Here is an 18,902-nt window from a genome sequence, read left to right as displayed (position 1 = left end):
GAGCGGAGTGAGAATGTTCATTTCTACATAGGACTCGATCTCTAAATTATTTTCGTAAGTCCTGTAACCGATGTTGAGTGAAGGATTTTGCTTCTTTGGGGATTATTGCTGAAGTAGTATGGTAGGTAGTTCTTTTGTATTTCTCATCTTTTTTTAAAGTCAGAATTCAGCATGAGGTTTGCAGGTGAAAGGCAGAACTTAATTTGTGATTGGCTGCAAATGTAAAAGGTGGAGGAGACCATTGTGATGAGGTAGGGAGAAAAGTGTAGTGTAAAAGTGTAAAAGGCTAGCAGATACAAAACTCTGCAATTCAAATCTAGCAACCCACTAAAGATCAGCAGGTGTGAGCCTGGCCAGTACCTGGATGGAAGACTCCTGGAAAAGCTAAGGTTGCTGCTGGGAGAGAAGTGAGTGGGACCAGTAGGGGGCGCTCACGCTGCAGTCTGTGTGGGTCCTAATGCCCCGGTATAGTTATGGGGACACTATACCACCAAAAGGTGCCATCCTTTAGATGAGATGGAAAACTGAGATCCTGACTCTGTGGTCATTAAAAATCCCAGGGCGTTTCCCCTAAAGAGTAGGGCATTATCCCTGGTGTCCTGGCCAAATTCCTTTTAGCAGTCAAGGCCTGCTAATAATCCCCATCTATAAATTGGCTACATTACTCTGCTCTCCTCCCCACTGATAGCTGATGTGTGGGGAGCGTTCTGGCGCACTATGGCTGCCGTCGCATCATCCAGGTGGGGCTGCACATTGGTGGTGGTGGAGGGGAGTCCCCATTACCTGTAAAGCACTTTGAGTGGAGTGTCCAGAAAAAGCGCTACATAAGTGTAAGAAATTATTATTAAATATGACACTCTACAGCTACACTGCATGACAAGCTGCTGGGCCTCTGGCTAGACCAGTTGTGGACTTGGTGTCCTGGTATAATCACCCTAGACCACTGCGGTCTTCTTTACTAAAGAAAGTGGCACGAGGAGGTTTGTGTGAATGGATATATTCAGGCAAGAGTGTGCAAGATTAAAAACTACATACTGCTTGCAACTACGATGTTCTTGAAAACAAGCAAATTAATTTACTTTTAAAATTACATAAATAAAGATCACCATGTTCAGCACGTACAAATAAACAAAATATATACAGTATGTTATGAGGACATCTCACAAAGGCACAGGTGGAAGGAAGGGCTGACAGACATATTTAAACGGACATTTGACATGACAAGAATGACTTCCCTCCCAGCAGGCTGAAACAAGTGTCCCCCATCCCCAAGTCTTTTTAAAACCAAAGGAATTGTGCATGGAAAAGGCTTTCCTTTTCTTGAGGAGCTTGTACAAAGGTGTTATAGAGAGGAGTCATAATTAAGGCATTCTTTATATCTGGAGATCAGCTGCACGTTTATATTAAAAATAGTTTGAATAACAAAACTGATCATTCATATTTTTTACTTTTGATGTTCTATATAACTTTTTAAAATTGACCCACACTATTATCAATGAAGGTAGTGTTTGTTGACACCCGTGATATACCTCATTGTTTTCGTGGTGATGCTGGATTTAAGACTAAGATGGATGTCGCAGTGAATAACAAAACCTAGCATTATTCTCAAGACTACATCCTGTTTTTTTTTTTTTTTGCTTCCCCTCATCTAGAACCCCTTTTTAAATAAGATGGTATGAACACATTTACAAACTGCAGGGCTAAACCGATACCTCAATTCTGCAAAACTATGTTCATCCCATTATGTCACTGCATTCGAGTTCAACCCGGTGACAGAATTCCATAGGAAATGTATCAAAAACATTTGTACAGGATCTGATCTGGCTTCATGCAGCATCAGAGTCAACTGGCCTTCACATCAGACCGATTGGGAAGCGCCTGGCAGTGGGCCTTCAATGTCTGATCGTTACTTTGGAAGGAAGAGCCTGCGTCTGTCCCACAGTTGCACGAAGAGATTTCACCGAGGTAGAAGGTCGATACTGAAGTTCCTCAGGGGTCCTCCTGTGCTGAACCCATTATGTGCTCCAAAACCTGGTGTGGTCCTCTCTCTTTCCTTGTGGCAGGGGTCAAAACGGTCTGCTTGTCCAGCTGGTGGCGCTCAGTAGGTCTGGGCCACTGGCGCCCAGGAGGCCGCCAGTCTGGCGATGGAGCTCTCAAACTGGGCCTCGCCGCTGCCCACTTCGCCCAGGCTGTTGTCATACATGGGGGAGGCCGAGGATGCTGGGATAGAGGAGGTCAGCCCCGAATAGGAGACGGAGGAGCTGCGGAGGAACTGGGACGTCAGGCCGCCCGCGATTGACCCCGACGGAGACCCAGGGTTCAGGGGTGTGCCAGCAACTGACCACAGGTTCGGGTACTGGCTGCAGCAGGGAAAGAGAGGGAGTGGACAAAGTTCAGAAAGGCAATGGTAAGGAATGCAATGCGCATGATCCGAAATCACTTAATGGCACCACGGCACAATACAGTTTGCATGGTCTTGCTGGAATTTTCCATGTCTGGATTAGGACAGTGCCTTTTTATAATACTTTTCATGTGGCTGCTATACATATCTGAAATGTAGCTCCCCCCCTAATTTTTGTGAAAACATTTGAGCAGACCTTGCATATAGAGTCGTTATAAAGCTATTCATGAAGATTTTGTTTAAAGTCAAATTAGTGATTTACACAAGTCTTAGACCTAGCAAAAGGTAGTTAGATTCTCAGCTTTTGAAACAAAACCAATATTATTTAGAACAGCAACGGTGTGGTTTCATTGTGAGTTATAGAACTAAACAATTAAAGATGTACAACAGTACACATTGAGAGCGATCAAAAATAATTCCTTTATACATCACTTGAGTCCCAAAGGATCCCAAACTGCTTTAAATATATAGGACCACTGAAGTGCAGTGTCCACCTCTAAGAGCTGTGATTAGTTCACTTGTGGCGTGATCCTAAGGGGTCAGACATGCCACAGTGACGTGCTTTGTGCTGTGACTTTGGTTTGTCCCTTGACAAGTTTTATAACATATGAGCAGGTCTAGGTATTAAGCTTTCCAATTAGAACGGACTGAGATCTCAAAGGATTGAGTTACATTGATTTTTAGGATGGCATTTTAGAAGTTTTGTGCCAGTAATTCACAAATTTGTTTCCCTCTGCTCACATGGTCTTGGGTTGCTTGATTACCAGGAGCCTGTGGATTAGTCTCTGAATTCATTATGCTTTTTCTAAGGACTTCAAGGAACAAGGCATATGCAGTCAGGTTTTCCTGGGGATGGTTCTGTGGAGCATTGCAGCCTAGGTGAAAGGGTTAAAGAGGTAGTTCCTACCTTGGGTTAGAGACCGTGTTGGTGGTATGCGAGAGAGAGGGCATCCCATTGGAGTTGGGGATCTGCAGGGAGGTCCAGCTGTCGTGAGCAGGCAGGCTGGGGGAGGAGGTATCCATGTACGTGTCTGAAACGATAAGGAGAAGATTATCTCCTATGTAAGAAAGGGGGGGAAAATACACTGAAAATATCATCTTACCCAGTGCTGCAGGTTACACGCGTCACCTTTAAATTTAGAAAGATTTGGAACACTTTCCATTGATTGATTTGTAATTTGTAACCAAAATCAGGTACTTTTGAATTCTGAAGTTCCAGAACTCTTAATTGAACAGAGGGGCTTAATTCATCAATAACACACAGGTGTTGACAATTTGAAGAACCAGGTGAAAGTCCAACTACACCACTGCTCTACAGAACCAGGACTGTAGACCTCTGGATTAGCTACGTCTAAGGTCCAACAGCAACAGGAGCTCTGCAGGACAGGCACCCACTGCTCAATGAGCTCAGAGCGACACGCCCCCCCCCCCCCTCAAGGTCTCTACCTCAGTCTTCAATGAGTACTTATGAAGCCTGCAGGATTTGGGGTCTTTCAAACCCAGGTAACAGAAGGTTTCAGCTTCGACATGAGTGAAGTGATCATCCATCTGCTTCATTAGCATTATACTAGCAGCCGAAGCTTTTCAGAGCCCCCTGCTGGGAGTAATCTGCTTCTATCAAGTATGGAGATGTCCTGGCTCCAGCTCAGTGGTAGCCATTCCTTCTGTTATCTGATCCGAGTCCCCGATTACAGAGGGGAGCTCTTCACGGGCTGTTCCACATTCATTTAAATATACCTGCAGCTTTCGGCGGGATTGAGGTTGTTAAGGAATGGAGCCGAGCTGGCAGCCACATCTCCAGAGAGAGCAGCTCAGCGACTTTAAGAGCAGCGGGGGACTTTATTGTATTGCCAAGAGGAAGGCACAAGGGGGAGCTCAAAAGAAGAGGCCCCAAGAGATACAGACTCCTCCATTCCACAGAGAGGTGGCGTTTCGGTATGTACCCAGGAGGCCTCTAAAGGCGTTTCACCGACACTAGTGGGAGAAGCGGAGTGGAATCCTACATTTAAACCACTTACAGCCCAGCCTGCGTCAAGGCGAAAATCGTCTCCTGCTGCACTGCTCTACCCCCCCGGGGATTAAAAAAAAAAAGTTCTTACTTGTGCTGGCGTTGCGGTGTGGGTAGGGGCTGGGGTAGGGGGCAGCCCTGTGTGCCCTCAGCCCCGAGTATCTCTCGCAGTACGAGCCCGAGGAGAGGCCAGGGTTTCCGGTGAACTGAGGGGGGCTGGTACTGGGGCAGATGGAGCCGTTGCCGGGCAGAAACCATCCACCAACTGTCGGGAAGAGACCAAGAATGAGGTTGACAGCACACACAGCCTGGATGCTGACATTTGGTGTCCTCACAGCATTTCTTGTGCAGATCTTCAGCAGTAATGCAGCGTGCTCCAATCGCAGAGGCAGTTACATTAAGTCAGCCCTTTCTTATTTTGAGGCTATATCAATACACAGAACTTGCACGGAGTATAATATTGTAAAGGTCGAGGTTTAAATTGTAAAGCATTACAAAAAAAGCAGCGAGTCAAGTTGGGTGTAGTGAAACGACAACCTAACTGCCGACGGAGAGAGATTTTAGATTTCTTACTTTGCGAGTAACCAGGTTGCTGGGTTTCTCCTGAAGGGTCTGGCAGGTCCTTGTGGTCACTCCTGTTGAGCATCGGACAGAACAAAATCAGAAGCTGGGAAAGAGCCCTAGTCGTCTTATTTTTAAGCATAAGAGAACATAAAGGTTACAAATGAGGAACTTTTTTGGCCCCTGTGGCTCATTGACAGTTTAGTTTAACTATTTTTTTCATCATTACTTATTCAAGGCCAGCAAAATCAGAAATGTCCTAGTTCAACAATAAATAACACCGGACTTTTGGAAAACATGTCACAGAACTATGTATGCACAGGAAAGCCTGATGTTTAAAACAGTGATGCACTGCTCAAGAAGTATTTATATATAGACAAGATGGAAATTTACTTTATTTATATTGGTGGATCATGCCCATATTTACTTACCTCTCCTTTGCATCAAGAAATGCTTTGGCAAATGGGTTGTGTTTTATCTTGAGTGCAGTGATCTAGGGGGGGGAAGAGAGAATTCGTTTTTACAGTGAACACTCGCAGTTGGCTTTGAATTCCTCTGAAGCCAAATGCCCTCCAGCCCCGTAGGCTGTCAATGGCATTTAATGGTGCTCCTTGCCAAAATTCAGCAGAGAAACGAGGCGACCCACGACATCAAAACGAGATGGTAAAAATTAGCAGACCAAAGCGAAATCACAGTAAGCCATACCGAGGCCCTACAGTTAACGATATGGAAATCGAACAGGGGGACCTTTCAAGTGGTTCCTCAAGTCTTTATCAAATGAAAACGAGAAGAGCCGTTTAGAAATGACAGGATCCTTGGTCTGGAGTTACCCGGCTAGCTGCCGTATAAATCGGTTTTTGTCGAGCCAAAGTGCAATTGAGAGTTTTGTCGGGATTGATTTGATCTCGTTAAATCAGCATTTCTTTAAAAAAAAAGGAGAGCTGTACGCGGTTTACCTCCTCGTTCTGGTACGCGGTCACGGCGATGAACTGCGTCTCCGGGAACGACTGGCTGCTGATCATCTTCTGAACCCCTCCGACCTTTACGATGTGAATCCGGGGCTCGTATTTGTGGAGCGAGTTCAGCATGATCTGTGGCGATACAGAGAGAACTCTTTGAACTGACCCCGTCTTTCAACTTTTAAATGGTGCCATCGAGTGGGGGAAAACATTTTATCGCACGGCATCCACTTTAACGGTCAAGATTAAAAAAAAAACATGCACTGATCTGAATCCTTTATCTAATGCCACCTATAGAAACTACATAGGTCTTTACTGTTGGTGCCCTCTGCTTATTTGTAAACGCATAACGTTTAGGTAGCGAGTAACGGCAAAGGGCATCGTGAGCAAAACCGATTGATTAGCGACACGGGCAGTAACGTCACCCCATTACGGAGAAACGCAAAGAAACGGTTTTAAAACGCATTTCGCGCCACAAGCACAAGGTTCAACCGAGCGTCTTACCTGTCCCCCGCCGTTGAGTTTATTGGACAGCTTCACCTTGCTGAAGGATACCGGCGCTTTCATCCAGTGGGCCCCGAAATTGGGCGAGTCCGGGTGAATGTAGACGCAGCTGGGACTCTGTGGCTCCGGTTTGCCCCCGGGCACCCACTCCCCGTTAACGTACTTCCACCGGTTGTTGTCGGCCGCCACAAAGTCCAGCAGCACGGAGTACATCGCGTTGGGATCCAGTCCCGCCACGTTGACTCGGAGCACCGGGAACATCCTCCTGAAACACGAACAGAACTGGACTTTAGGACCGCAGCTGTAGCTATGAAAAATACACGGAACCCTCTAAGACCGTTTTAACTGTATTGATTAAAACTTCAGTTGGAAAGCCTATACGCAATTAGTTTCCATGGGACAGTAGAAACACTTAACACTTATTAACACGACCGTGAAACCCACGGCAGACGGCTTGAGAGACATTTCAATTGGATCTGTTTTTCCAGGAAACGAAGGCCCGTATTTTAGTCGTCTTTTACAAGGTAGAATGTGAATTAACAACTATCTTCGTCGAAGTGCGCCGACGCTCCTCGCATTCATAACTTGTGACATTAGACCTTTGCACGGGTACTTCAATGAGAGACTTGTACGTTATTAATGAAGTTATGAGGTCCTATTGAATGGGTATTTAAAAACTTTCGGGCAAGATATGCCCATTTAATAATACATATTGCATTCTTTGGAGAACTATTATCAATCTGAAACTACACTCTACCAAACCTGTCTTATATACATTTCAAAATCATTTTAGATCTGTGCAACGTCTGAGCACATATTTATAAAATTGTAACGTTAACTCGTTAGCTATGGGATAACAAAAAATAAGCTTTCCAACGTTAGAGAAGTTTCATTCTAAAGAGGACATGTATGCATCGCCGTTTTCCTTTTCATGCATACACGCACTCTGCGTCTTGTATTTTGTCTCGGTGAACCGCAACACCTACAGTCCCGCAGGCGGGTTCATCCGATTAGGTTAATTAGGTAAATTAACAAATAATCGGCCGACCTTCCCGTCTTGGTTACGATCATTTCGTTCGTCAGCTCCTTGAACTTCGCCCAGAGATCCACATCTTCCAACCCGACTTTTATATCCGTCTCCGACGCGTCCCCTTTCTCGCTGCCCTTCTGAAACTCGCTCTCCACGGCGCTCAGGAGATGGTCCAGGCGCTGGTCTGTGCTGCTGGAAGTCATAATTTCCCGAGGGAGGCGAGAGACCCCTGAACAAAGTTCCTTGGAAGACCACACAAAGTGTTTGGGTTTGTTTTGTTGTTTTTTTTTTCCCCCCCGGCTGATTCCAGATTCTTGGCTGCGAAGTCTGACAGGCCGGTCTTAAAGGCCACGATTTTTAAAGCCCATCAAGGTGTGCGCGCTAAATGTGGGTGTGGCTGTCCGGTCCTGTCCCCGCCCCCTGGCCGCCGGTGTCGGCTGTCGGCTCTTCAGACAGCAGCCTCAAAGAGCGCCGACGGGGGTCCTCTTGTATCCCCCTCTGTGACGTAGACGTATGAACGACACCCGGCTTAGTTCTCATTTCGTGCTGACGGCCTTGGCGTTGCTCGCGTTACCAAACTAGTTCCACACACACAAAAAAATCACCTTGAACTCAACAAATGACATATCAAGAAATGATATTTTTTTCCCCCCTGAAAAGATTTCCTAACACGATAGCAAAGGAAACTAAACTATATTTTCTTCTGCGATTCCCAAGACTGTTTTCTCAAGACGGTTGCCCACACTCCAGAACTGGATTTTGAATTTTGAACAATATCCAATTCCAAGTAGGATTAGTGCATATGATATATGCACATATTAATATTCATATTAGTGAACTGTGTTTAATTGTCTCCTGTACTTATTGTAATGTATAAAAAATACTCGTTTATTTTTCACTTTTAAACTGCTTGCTCCGCTCTGACACATTCTCGGGTTTTTTTTTCCAGACTTAAATCTCAATACAAGCTTTAAAAGTTTCACTTTTTTCCAGATCAGTGGTGTTACAGGAAAACCGTTTTGACTTGGCTAACATTTTTCGATTTCTTCGGGCGCTGAAAATAGTGTGTTTCGTGCAAAATCCTAGAAACATTTATATGGTAAAGTGTTGTCGTTATTTTAACTTTTAAAGTGGATGAACGACAACCCTGCAGCTAGTTCCTTAAGTATGCGCCGCCTTTGAACTCGGTTGTGTATTTGCGAATATCACTTATCTTTTGTTGTACAAAATACACATGTGACAAATCTAGTGTTTACTGGGGCCCAATTATGTAGCGGCGGCTGAAGCGCCCTTTTCCTGTGCCTGACAAGAAGCAAGTGTGAAGTGAATTGCGTTAATGGGGCCCTCTGTTATATTAATTCCACATCCTCCTCGGGAGAATTATTGAGCAAGCGATTCGCAGCTTAATGCGATATTTGAGGGGGGGCGCCTCGGTGCGTCTTTATTTTTTTTTACGAATGACCTTACGATCGTTAAAACTCTTTTTGATCATTTAATTTAGCCCGGGCCGTTTTCCTCTCCTGAGCAGGGCGTCTGCCTGGATACACCGAGGCGGAGAAACCACCTGCGCTCCGCTTTGCTGGAAAACCGAGAATTTTTAGGATAGTTTTCCTCGAGTCCGTTTCTCCGATTTGGCGCAACTTCTCGCAGGTGCACCAGGAAAAACCGACATGAAACTAACAAAACGGAAGATCTAACGAGTATCTGAATTCATGGGTTTTTTTATCTAATTTTTTTTACTAGAGCTCAATTTTTCAAGTTGCTGCATGTAACTTTAAAACAAATGTGCTCCCAGCTACACGTCATATGTAACACAATAAAGAACTGTACTGTAGTTCTTCAGTGCTTAAACCATGCTGCAGTTTCTAAATACATTGTATATAATTGTGTTATAATTTAAATAATTATTTATTGGACTGTTCGATTCATTTGCTTGTGAACTCTGTAATCTTTTTCGTGTTATCTTACTGAGCCTTTTTGTATCAGAATCCCCCAAGTGCTCAAAACCAGAAGAAACAGCCCTCTAAAATCATGTACAGAAAATGATTGCCTTCATTCATGGGTGCCTTCAGAGAGGGGGGAGAGTCAAACAACCGAATCTCAACCGAGAGCCGATGAGCTTTGATGTGAACTTGTCTTTACGTTTTACTGCGGACTGCAGAGAGCTGGCCAGGAATGGGCTGGGTTTTCTGGGGTGCAGGACTCTCGGGGCTGTTTGGTCTTTCCTCCCTTTGCTGAGCCTGGTTTTGAGTGTGGGCTGTGGAGCGTGACTCACTTTACAGCCAGACTTCCTGCGGTTCAGCTGCATGGTAATCAAAGCAGAGGAGGTCTCGCACCTTGGCATCCCTGGCTAGCCTCCTGTTTTTATGTGGGACGTAGGCCCTTTTTGAAGCTGAGCACATTCGGCTGCTTTAGGACTCTGCTTTCCACAGCGTTTCAATCGGCGATAATCCCAAGAGTTGTTTTTTTTTCCTCCCCTCCGATACTTAAACCTTGCCACTCTGAAGACTTCCAGGCGTGAGGAGGTAAAAAAATGAAACAAAGTGCCAGGATGGACACCAAAGTGCTCCAGTTATAGAGACCCTGCTGCGTGCTTGCAAGAGCTCTTACTGCGTGATATTCCTCTGTTAGCAAGGGGTCGGACAGTCACATCCGAAAACAGTGTTAACACACGGAAATTCTGACTTAGGTTGAGGAAGTTTCATTTTTCTTTCCTGTAGTTCAATTTAAAAAAAAACTGGCAGTGGAGAAAATCATTTAAATTAATGTACGTTTTCAAAGCACAGCAGTACCTTGACCGGTAGTGAGCCCGGCGTATGGCTGTACTATATATGTCTATATTTCTACCTGTTCGAATTACACAAAAACGCCACACAGTATGTTTATTTTTGATTGAAAGGACATACATTCGGGGTGGCACAGTGGAACAGTGGTGGCATGGCTGCCTTGTGGCGCCGGGGCCCTGGGTTCAAGTACTGGGGTGCTTTCTGTGTTTAGTTTGGATCCAATTCAATTAAAAATTAATATATATACTTCCCCAAGGGGGCAATTTAAGCAGCAAGTTGTGCAAGATACAACTCCTTCCAAGTAAAACAACATTGCCAAGACAATATATATACATAAAGACAGCAAACAGACTATAAAATGATTATGGAAGTAACAGTGTGCAATATTCATTAGTAAAGTACATGCACATCTTTAGTATGGGCTCTATCTAATAGAGATCATATTGGTAACATTTTTTGCATTCATTGTTGGAGAGCCTGAAGGCCTCTGGAGCACAGCTAAATATTCTTCTATCTGTCTTGCCCTTTGGACAGCAAAACCATCTTTTTGAAGGCAAGAGTTCAAAAGACTGGTGAGGAACATCAGCTGGGTCTTCACAGGATCTGCTGGACATGCAGCTGTGCCAGGGGTCTTAAAGGCTCACCTGTGAGTTCAGAGCTGAGGTTTTCCACATTTTAAAAGCAGATTTCCTCTCTTTGAGTGAAGTAAACCCACAGAAAATAGAAAAAGTTCAAATACGTCCGATAAAAGAGCTATAACGTGGATAGAATTCTTTTTTGGACTCCACAAGAACTCAGACCATGAAAGCGTTGCTGGAATTTCTTCACAATGACATCCGTGTTCTCGGTGAATTTAAACTTATCATCACAGTGTCCAGAAATCTGTTACTGTGAACCATCAGACTCCCTGTGGATTGTTGCGGAATCTATATTGTTTTGGGGTTATTTTTAAATTGACAATCATTTCTTTTGTTTTTGACACATTCTTCTCAAGGTAAGAAGTATCACACCAGTTGACCGCTTTGTCTGTCCTCATATGGTCCAAGTGTTTGTTCAGGCTTTTAGAAAAGTGAGACTAATTCACTGTCCTCAGCAAACGTGATGGTATATTGATTTACCCTGGCTCTGGCAGTCATCAGTATATAAGATTAAGAGGAGGGGAGAAAGAGCGCAGCCTTGTGGTGAACCAGTAGAAGTACAAACAGGGTCAGACGCCAGCCCGTTACTAAATACATTTTATGTTCTATAAGTCAGAAAACTAATGATCCACATGATAAGTTGAGGATCGAATGTTCTCCCAGTGTTTGTGTCGGTTTCCTCTGGGTGCTCTTGAGTTTACTGCCACAATAAAAATGCCTACTTGTAGGTTAACTGACTTCTGGGACAGCCGGCCCTGGTGTGTGTGAGTGTGTGTGTCTGCCCTGAGATGGACTGGTGTCCCATCCAGGATGTATCCTATGTTGTGCCCCAAATAGCCTGTGCTAGATAGTCAGTACGTTGCACTATTGCAATTGGAAAATCAGTTTTCTATAATCAGTTATTATACAAGACTTCTATAAAGAAAATCTGACTGCATGTAATTTTTTTCCTAAAACAGCATTATGTAGGGATTCCTAGTTTGTAACTTCAAACAGGTAGACTGGTTTCGCTCTAGAAATGAAGGGGGGGTGTGGCTATGTGGACAGCTGTTTGAGAGGGCTCTCTGTGGATGCTGTCCGTGAGGTTAAGAGTTAAGAAACCCCACCTACTGAAGCAGCATACGCTCACTTAGGTGTGAAATACTGCAAAGCCCTGGTATTTCACAATGGAAACAGTTATAAGACGTTACATATTTTCCACAGGACTATCCCTGTGGCCTAAAGAAGTAAACAAGCAGAAGAGAATGAATCAATCAGCTCAGAGAGAAGGGCCACAGAAAAAGTAGAATGTTTCGACATTCTGAAACGGAAAAGGTGGAAGGCAGCCGAATCCATCTCAGCACTTTCTCACGGAAAACGCAGGTTATGCCTGTGCCGTCGTTATGGTATGAATTTCCCCCTGGCTGTCTTCGCAGCCTCCCCTGCTACGTCCGATAAAGGTTGATCTCATCCTTACAGTGCATTACAGCACATTAACCGAGCTGAGCTCAGGCCACATTTTTGGGGGGCTGAGTACTGCTGGCTGTTTTTTGGAAATGACTTGCCATGACATATTCTGGGTGATCTGGGAGCAGGTTTGCTGTTAGTTCTGTGGCCACAGGAGCCCAGCCTGCTGTACTCTTGGAGAAATGTGCTTTGGCTAAGGTGCCATGCATTATATTAGATATTATATTAGATATACATGAAGGTTCATAGCTATGGGCAAAAAAAACAACAACATGAGACTTTGGTGATCATGACGTTCTTTGTCAAGGTTCACTTAGAATGTCTTACGCCATAATGAAATTTTACTTTAATTCTATTCATTTTAGAAGAAAAGCACAATTTCTTGTTCAGTCAAGTCCCCTGTTAGAGTTTTTGAAGCCGATATTCTGGCTTCTTTCAACAAATATCAACAGGAGATCCGTGGATCCATCAAATACTACTAACTGCTGAGCAGGTTTGATGGTCCCTGAGGCTCCTCTCGTTTGTACTGTAAGTGATCTTACATTCTTTTTGTCCCTTCTTGACAACGTTCTTCATACTAAACCAAGGGCTACCCCAGTCCTATCCTTCAACTATACACTTCAAACTCTTTAGAAATTAGCGAAAGCTTTGTAAATGTACCTGCACAGAAGTGTACTGCAAAATAAAAACATATTCAGCATTTTTAAGGTCTTATTTTCCTTAGGATTTTTCCACAGAGCTGCCCTCATAGATCTACTGTAGTTGCATGGTCATCCTTCTTATCTTTTCTTCATGACCAAATCCAAACTCATGCATCATGTGCAATTTGTTTAATGACTATCTTGAGCCCCTGTGGTTCCTCAAAGAGGCAATTAAAGATAAAAACCTTCAACATTTGCATCATAAAATTCTGACTTGTGCTTATCTTTATGTGGCTAATGTTATCTCCCAGGCAGTCCTTTAGTGGTGGTAACTACAGCCTGTGACTGCAGCTCTGAGCCCCTTGACTGCAGAGCCCAGCAAATCATCACAGGGAGATTATTTTCTGAGCATGGGCTGCCACTGTTTCTTTTCTTCTTCATTTCTGCTCAAAATGGGACAGTAAAGCTTGGATCTACATCACCAGGATTATTAATTAAATATGTTCTAATGCAATCAACATTTCTTCTTTCTGATGCAGGTTGAGAAGCTCATGGATTGTAAATCAACAGTAAATTCAGCCCTTAGAAAAAAGCCATAAATTTGGGCACTATTTGGGTTTTGAAGAATTTAGCTTCAGATGAACATTCTGATGAACATGTGCATTCTGGAGGATTATACTAAACATCTTCTGGTTATCAAATTAAACAGGCCCGCAGCTCCTCAGTCCTGAAGGAGTTCCTGCTTGTTTAAATGAGCTACATGGGGCTAAGCGGCCTCCTTTCGTCTGGAACCTGTCTTACATCCTTAAAATCTTTCTTATGGGAAATGCGGCAGTGTCACCTCCAGACCAGGAGAGCAGGCTTCCTCCCAATGTGGATTGAGGCCCCCAGAGACGTCTGTCACTTTTGTGTTTCCATTTCAAGTTCAGGAAATCCAAACTTTCCTTTCTAATCACCCGCACCTTTGAAAGGGATAAAAAGAATTAGCAGCGACTTTAATTGTCCTGGGACAAACAGTTTCCCTTGTAGTTCCCTGCCTCACAATGGAGCAAGAGCCTTTTGGCATGCTAATTCTCAAAGCACTTTGGCGCTGGGAAGTTATGATTAACTTTATCCTGGAACGAGAGCAGGAGGGTGGCCAGAGAAGAGGCTAATCTTCTAGTATCAGGAGATCGATACAGAGGCCGTGTTGCACAGTGGCTGGATTACAGGAGTTTTCTCAGCATGGGTGGCAAGAGATTTTATATCCAGAGTGGGGAAGCCAGCGAGTTCGTATCTCTTTATGGCTGTTAAACATTTAATAGTCTGAGGGAAAGAGAGACAGAGACCTTCTCTAAGCCTATGATGTTTTTAACTAGGTGGAATGACACACTGGCTTGTTTCAATTAGGTGTTTTTTTTACAGGAGACCGCCAGAGTCATCAGGTGTTTCTGAGAACTGTACCTCAATTCTTACCCAATTCTCTTGGCTCAAAATAAATTAACTAAATACCCCCCATATTTGTCACTCCCTGTTTTGCTAATGGGAAATAAAATGTTGGGTTATTTCTGTTTTGCCCTGTAACAGTACATTTCTTTACAAGGCAAGGGCATAGGTCCGAAAAGTATGATTATTATGTTCAGTGACCTAGTGAAATGTTCGATTGACTTCATGTTTTAGGATGCTTGTTCTGATGCGTCTATCTAAACAGGAAAGGTATCCTGCATTACAAGACATTTAAAAAAATAATTTAAGCCTAGCTTTCTGCTGGAGAACAGGACCACGAAAACGTCTCAGAAAACCTTTCTGCTCTTTAACTATGTTTATTTGTTGACAATAAACGTCTTAACTTTAGCACAAAGGGATTGCCAGAATTTTCCTCAGGTTGTGTTGTTTGTTCACACGGCTCAAGGTGTGATCTGCAGGAGGAGATTGCCCCAAGTTGTATTTACATATTGTTGCATAGTAACGGAATAGTTTAGTGTTTCTTTGCACAAGTTTGTTGAAATGTAATTTACAATGAAGTAATTATACAATTTGTTACTATAGTTTTCTTTATAAACTAAACGAAAATATATTTTCTTTTGTTTTTAAGTCTCACATATGCACAAAACATTTCAAAATTTTCCTTTCCTTTCCTCAGTTTGTAAACACATCAAGACCCTGTTTATATTTTAAGCATCCAATAACATCTGGAGACATTACTGTAATATCACCTGTAGTTTCAGATCAACATTTTAATTAATAGCTTGTAAATCTTGATGCACACCATGTTTTGTTTCAGCTTTAAAGTCACTTGCTTGAAACCCAGCTGCCCAGAAGAACTTTATTAGGGCTCAGTCTTGTGCCGTACTTTCAGACGAAGTTCTCCATTGATCGTTGATTGATTTGTTATTGAAAACAGGGTGGGTGTGTCCCTCGTACATAGCTCTAACATTTAACAGGCTTCAAAACGTTAATCAAGGCCTCCCTGTGGTCAAGAGTGCTGCAGAAACCATGGTAACAGCGAAACAAAGAAAAAGAAACCTGGAAAAGCCACCAACAGGTGGGCCTGAGGTGTTCAGTCATTTTCACTGTTGTAACGAGTCCTGGCACTGTCGATAGGCAAATTTGCCTTCACACCCACAGGATGTTACACAAAAGACAACTACATCACGCAAACTGCTTAAGACACCATACCTTTGAGATTGACAAGGGTAGCATTAGAGCCTGAATTGGTTTTTATGTTCATAGCTGAGGGGATGTTAGTCCATGCATAAAGTACTGTAATAGCTCTTCTTCCTTGAGTTTCGCTCTCTGATGTAATTTTTGTCCCTTGGGGGGCTGTGTGTTCTCACGCTTTTGTTTTGTCAGTCGGTGTGGTTTCTCCACAGCAAAGGTGAGCAGATCCCAGCAGGTGAGGAAAAAGCCCAGTCAGAACAGGCACAGCTTCTTCCATCCCAGCTCCTAGCTTCCTGAAAACAGAAAAACAAACAAACGTGTGGGACGGTGCTTGTGATGGAATTTAGTTTTTTGTTTTGTTTGTTTTTTTAATCAGACATTCTCTGTGATGCTTGATTTTGGGTGCTCGAAGTTAGGATTGGGGACAAATTTATGAGTCGCCCGTTCAGCAGCGTATCTGTTTTTCACTCTTAAAGAAGGGCTTTATTAATATTGAGGTGTACATGTGTGCCTGCAATATTTGGGGGCAAGACTTTCTAGCTGTTAAAATAGAGAATTGTCCACAGCCTAGTGAGAGACACAAGAATGAAGCAGCTGTTCGGGAATAAGGCTCTGCTTTTTCACTAGATAACACAAATGTTTGACAATACTGCTGTGTTTAACACTGGCACACGTTGCATTTTTTACATATGAAGGTGGTACTGTGTGGAAGATGTTGCGTGTGTGAATGCACTGAGGAGAGTCACAGCGGTACTTCCACACGACTCCCTTTCATTTTCTGCCCTGGGATGATTGGTGTCCCAGGTTGTGGGAACTTATATTCTGCAAATGCTATAATCACACATTGATGCAGTAGGCGTATCTTAGCAGAGTGAAGAGACACATCAGGCAGCAAGGCTGAGCACTATGTTGCTTGTCAATGAACAAGCATTCTGCAGTGTTCTGAACTGCGGATTAAGGATGAATCAATGAAATTTAGGGGTCTGAGTTTATTTATTTATTCTCACTCAGCTGTTAACGAGCTAAACCAGCTGGTCACTGGCTTCACTGAACCACTTCAAGAGCATCTCCCAGCTCACCAGCTCGTCCTGGAACACCTGCAGACCGGAGGAACACACCTGCTCTTCAGCCGCAGGACTGGACACCCCTGGTCCGGGACAATGCCTACTGCTACTTCGGTGCTGTGTCTCTGGAGGACATCCTCAGAGCCAGGATCCAGTGGAGGAATGGACAAGGGCAGCGATCTGCTCATGGGTAAGAGGCATCCTCAGTCCAGACCCACCCCTGCATCACAGATTCACTGGATTGTGCACAGCTCACACTTACTGCACAGTGAAACCTCGTTATTCACAAGGGTTAGGACTCTTCATTGAAAAACAAGATTCAAAGTCATCTACTGGTCATCTACAGGCTTCTGAAGAACATCGGGTGTCCTGTAAGGATGGTCTTACAGCTATCAGATCCTCCTCCTACACCAGTTTGATTGTGAAGAGTTAAACTGCTGAGATCTGCTCATTGAGATCTTCCAAATCCAGACTCACAGTGGGTGACATAACTTATCTTGTGCCCAGATCTGTTAGAGATTTGGCATCTTTAAGACTGACATTTTTAAGACTTTGTTTTAAATACTGTATGTAGTTCTACTTTGACTTTTATTTGATCACTTTACTATTTAATTTCTTTTACCTTCTGTTATGTATCTTATCTGTGTGTTGCTGTAGAGTGCTTATAAATAAATCGTTTTACTGCTACTACCCCACTACTATTACAACAGGCTGGTATAGGTACTGCAGTAGAGTAGGGCCCTATCCTGTCTACCAGACTCATTCAGCCCTCAGCTTCTGAGGAGTGGGAGAAATCTACTCTACACTGAAGCCCGTCTCAGCTGCCTAGAGGCAGATGCGTTTTCCTGAAACCTGTGAGTCATCAGGCTGTAACTGCCCTTTTGAAGTCAAGACTGTGAGAGGTGAGACCCAGGGACTGATTATACTGCAAAAGGGGGACAACACATAGTGCGGAGTGGGGCTGCTGGAGGTGCCACAGGCCTGTGAAAAGACAGGGGGATCGGTTAACTATTCGAAGATGGGCGGTCCCAAGGGAGAACGCTCTGACACATCTGCGCATATCTTCCTAATTATTGTAAATGAATCCAAGGTTCTGGAAGTCAAGAGCCAAGCTCCTTTTTCACTCAGCTTCAGTCTCTGGTACGTATAGCACAAGGCTTGCTTTTCTAAGTATCACGGGCAGCAGAACACTGAACTGTACAGTAACAAGCCTTCTGATGGCTCTCCTCCCTGTAAATACAAAAATCCTGGAGCGTCTGTGAAGAGGGCACAAGTCAAGGTGTTGGGTGACTCAGATCTGACTCATGACTGAAAGTCCACAAATACTAAATTATGACAAGAGCCACGATGTAACTTGTGTAGCCTACCTAGCCTAATGTTTTAAGATATTGATGACACAACCCATCTTATTTACATCCAACTTTTAAAATGCATTTTTGAAAAAGAGTAATAACTTTAATCTAGATTTAATCCAAACTGATTATATACATTTGTGTGATCTCAGGGCTCTAATTGACTTATTGTTTAAAACGTTTTTGGTGTTTTGGGTTTTGCGTTTTGCATTTTCATAAATGTGTTATTATTACTGCATTTGTTAAGGGCAAAGCAGACAAACATTAGCATAGGACTTTTTTCATAAAAGAGTTAGCACAGAGACACTGGTTTCTAATTTAAAAAATAAATAAAATGGACATTTTTACATGCCATTTTGTTTCTTCTGTTGTTAAGTTTGTCCATTCTTGCCATGGGTGTTTATAGGCGTTGTTCAAGAGGCTCAGTGTCCTCGGAAAAACACAGTATATCTTTCTCATGTGGTTTTGTGTTTGGACCTTGGGGTAGTGGACAGTAAATAAAAGGGTTTTAAAAGACCCCCTTTCTGTTTTGTTTTTTACAACATTCCCACGCCTCTGGCGGCTCATTGACAAGTGTTACCTGAAGAACTGAGATCCTGCCTTCTCTAGCAAGTCAGCAAAGCTGCCCTGCTCCCCCAGGTGCACAAACACTAAACCACAGTGTCAGATCAAAGACTCTCATTAAAGGACAATAAATATATATCCCCTGGCAATCTGGCCCCCTCCTCTCCAAGGCCCCTTCAGCCAAATCTGCGCTCCCCCTGCACTACACAGTCGCTCACCGTGTGGCAGTGGAGCTGTTTGTGCACGGAGCCCAGCCGCGTGCCGCTGGTCATGACAGTGAGGCAGCCTTTTCATGAGGTGGGCCCTGC

General features: G+C 43.7%; 1 protein-coding gene across 1 annotated transcript; it reads right to left on the bottom strand.

The window, feature by feature from the left end:
* Nucleotides 1-914: 914 nt before the first annotated feature.
* Nucleotides 915-7,774, bottom strand: tbxta (T-box transcription factor Ta). Its single transcript, XM_088602854.1, has 8 exons — nt 7,482-7,774; nt 6,434-6,698; nt 5,927-6,061; nt 5,402-5,463; nt 4,983-5,044; nt 4,501-4,674; nt 3,309-3,432; nt 915-2,360 (listed from the first exon to the last, which is right to left on the bottom strand). Exons 1-8 carry the CDS (start codon nt 7,664-7,666, stop codon nt 2,099-2,101), a joined length of 1,269 nt encoding a protein of 422 aa, XP_088458980.1. The 5' UTR covers nt 7,667-7,774; the 3' UTR covers nt 915-2,098.
* Nucleotides 7,775-18,902: the final 11,128 nt, after the last annotated feature.

The sequence above is a fragment of the Lepisosteus platostomus genome, chromosome 13 (genome assembly GCF_059453375.1).
Source record: "Lepisosteus platostomus isolate fLepPlt1 chromosome 13, fLepPlt1.hap1, whole genome shotgun sequence".
In the NCBI taxonomy this organism is placed as follows: Eukaryota; Metazoa; Chordata; class Actinopteri; order Semionotiformes; family Lepisosteidae; genus Lepisosteus; species Lepisosteus platostomus.
This window is presented reverse-complemented; position numbering and strand designations above follow the sequence as displayed.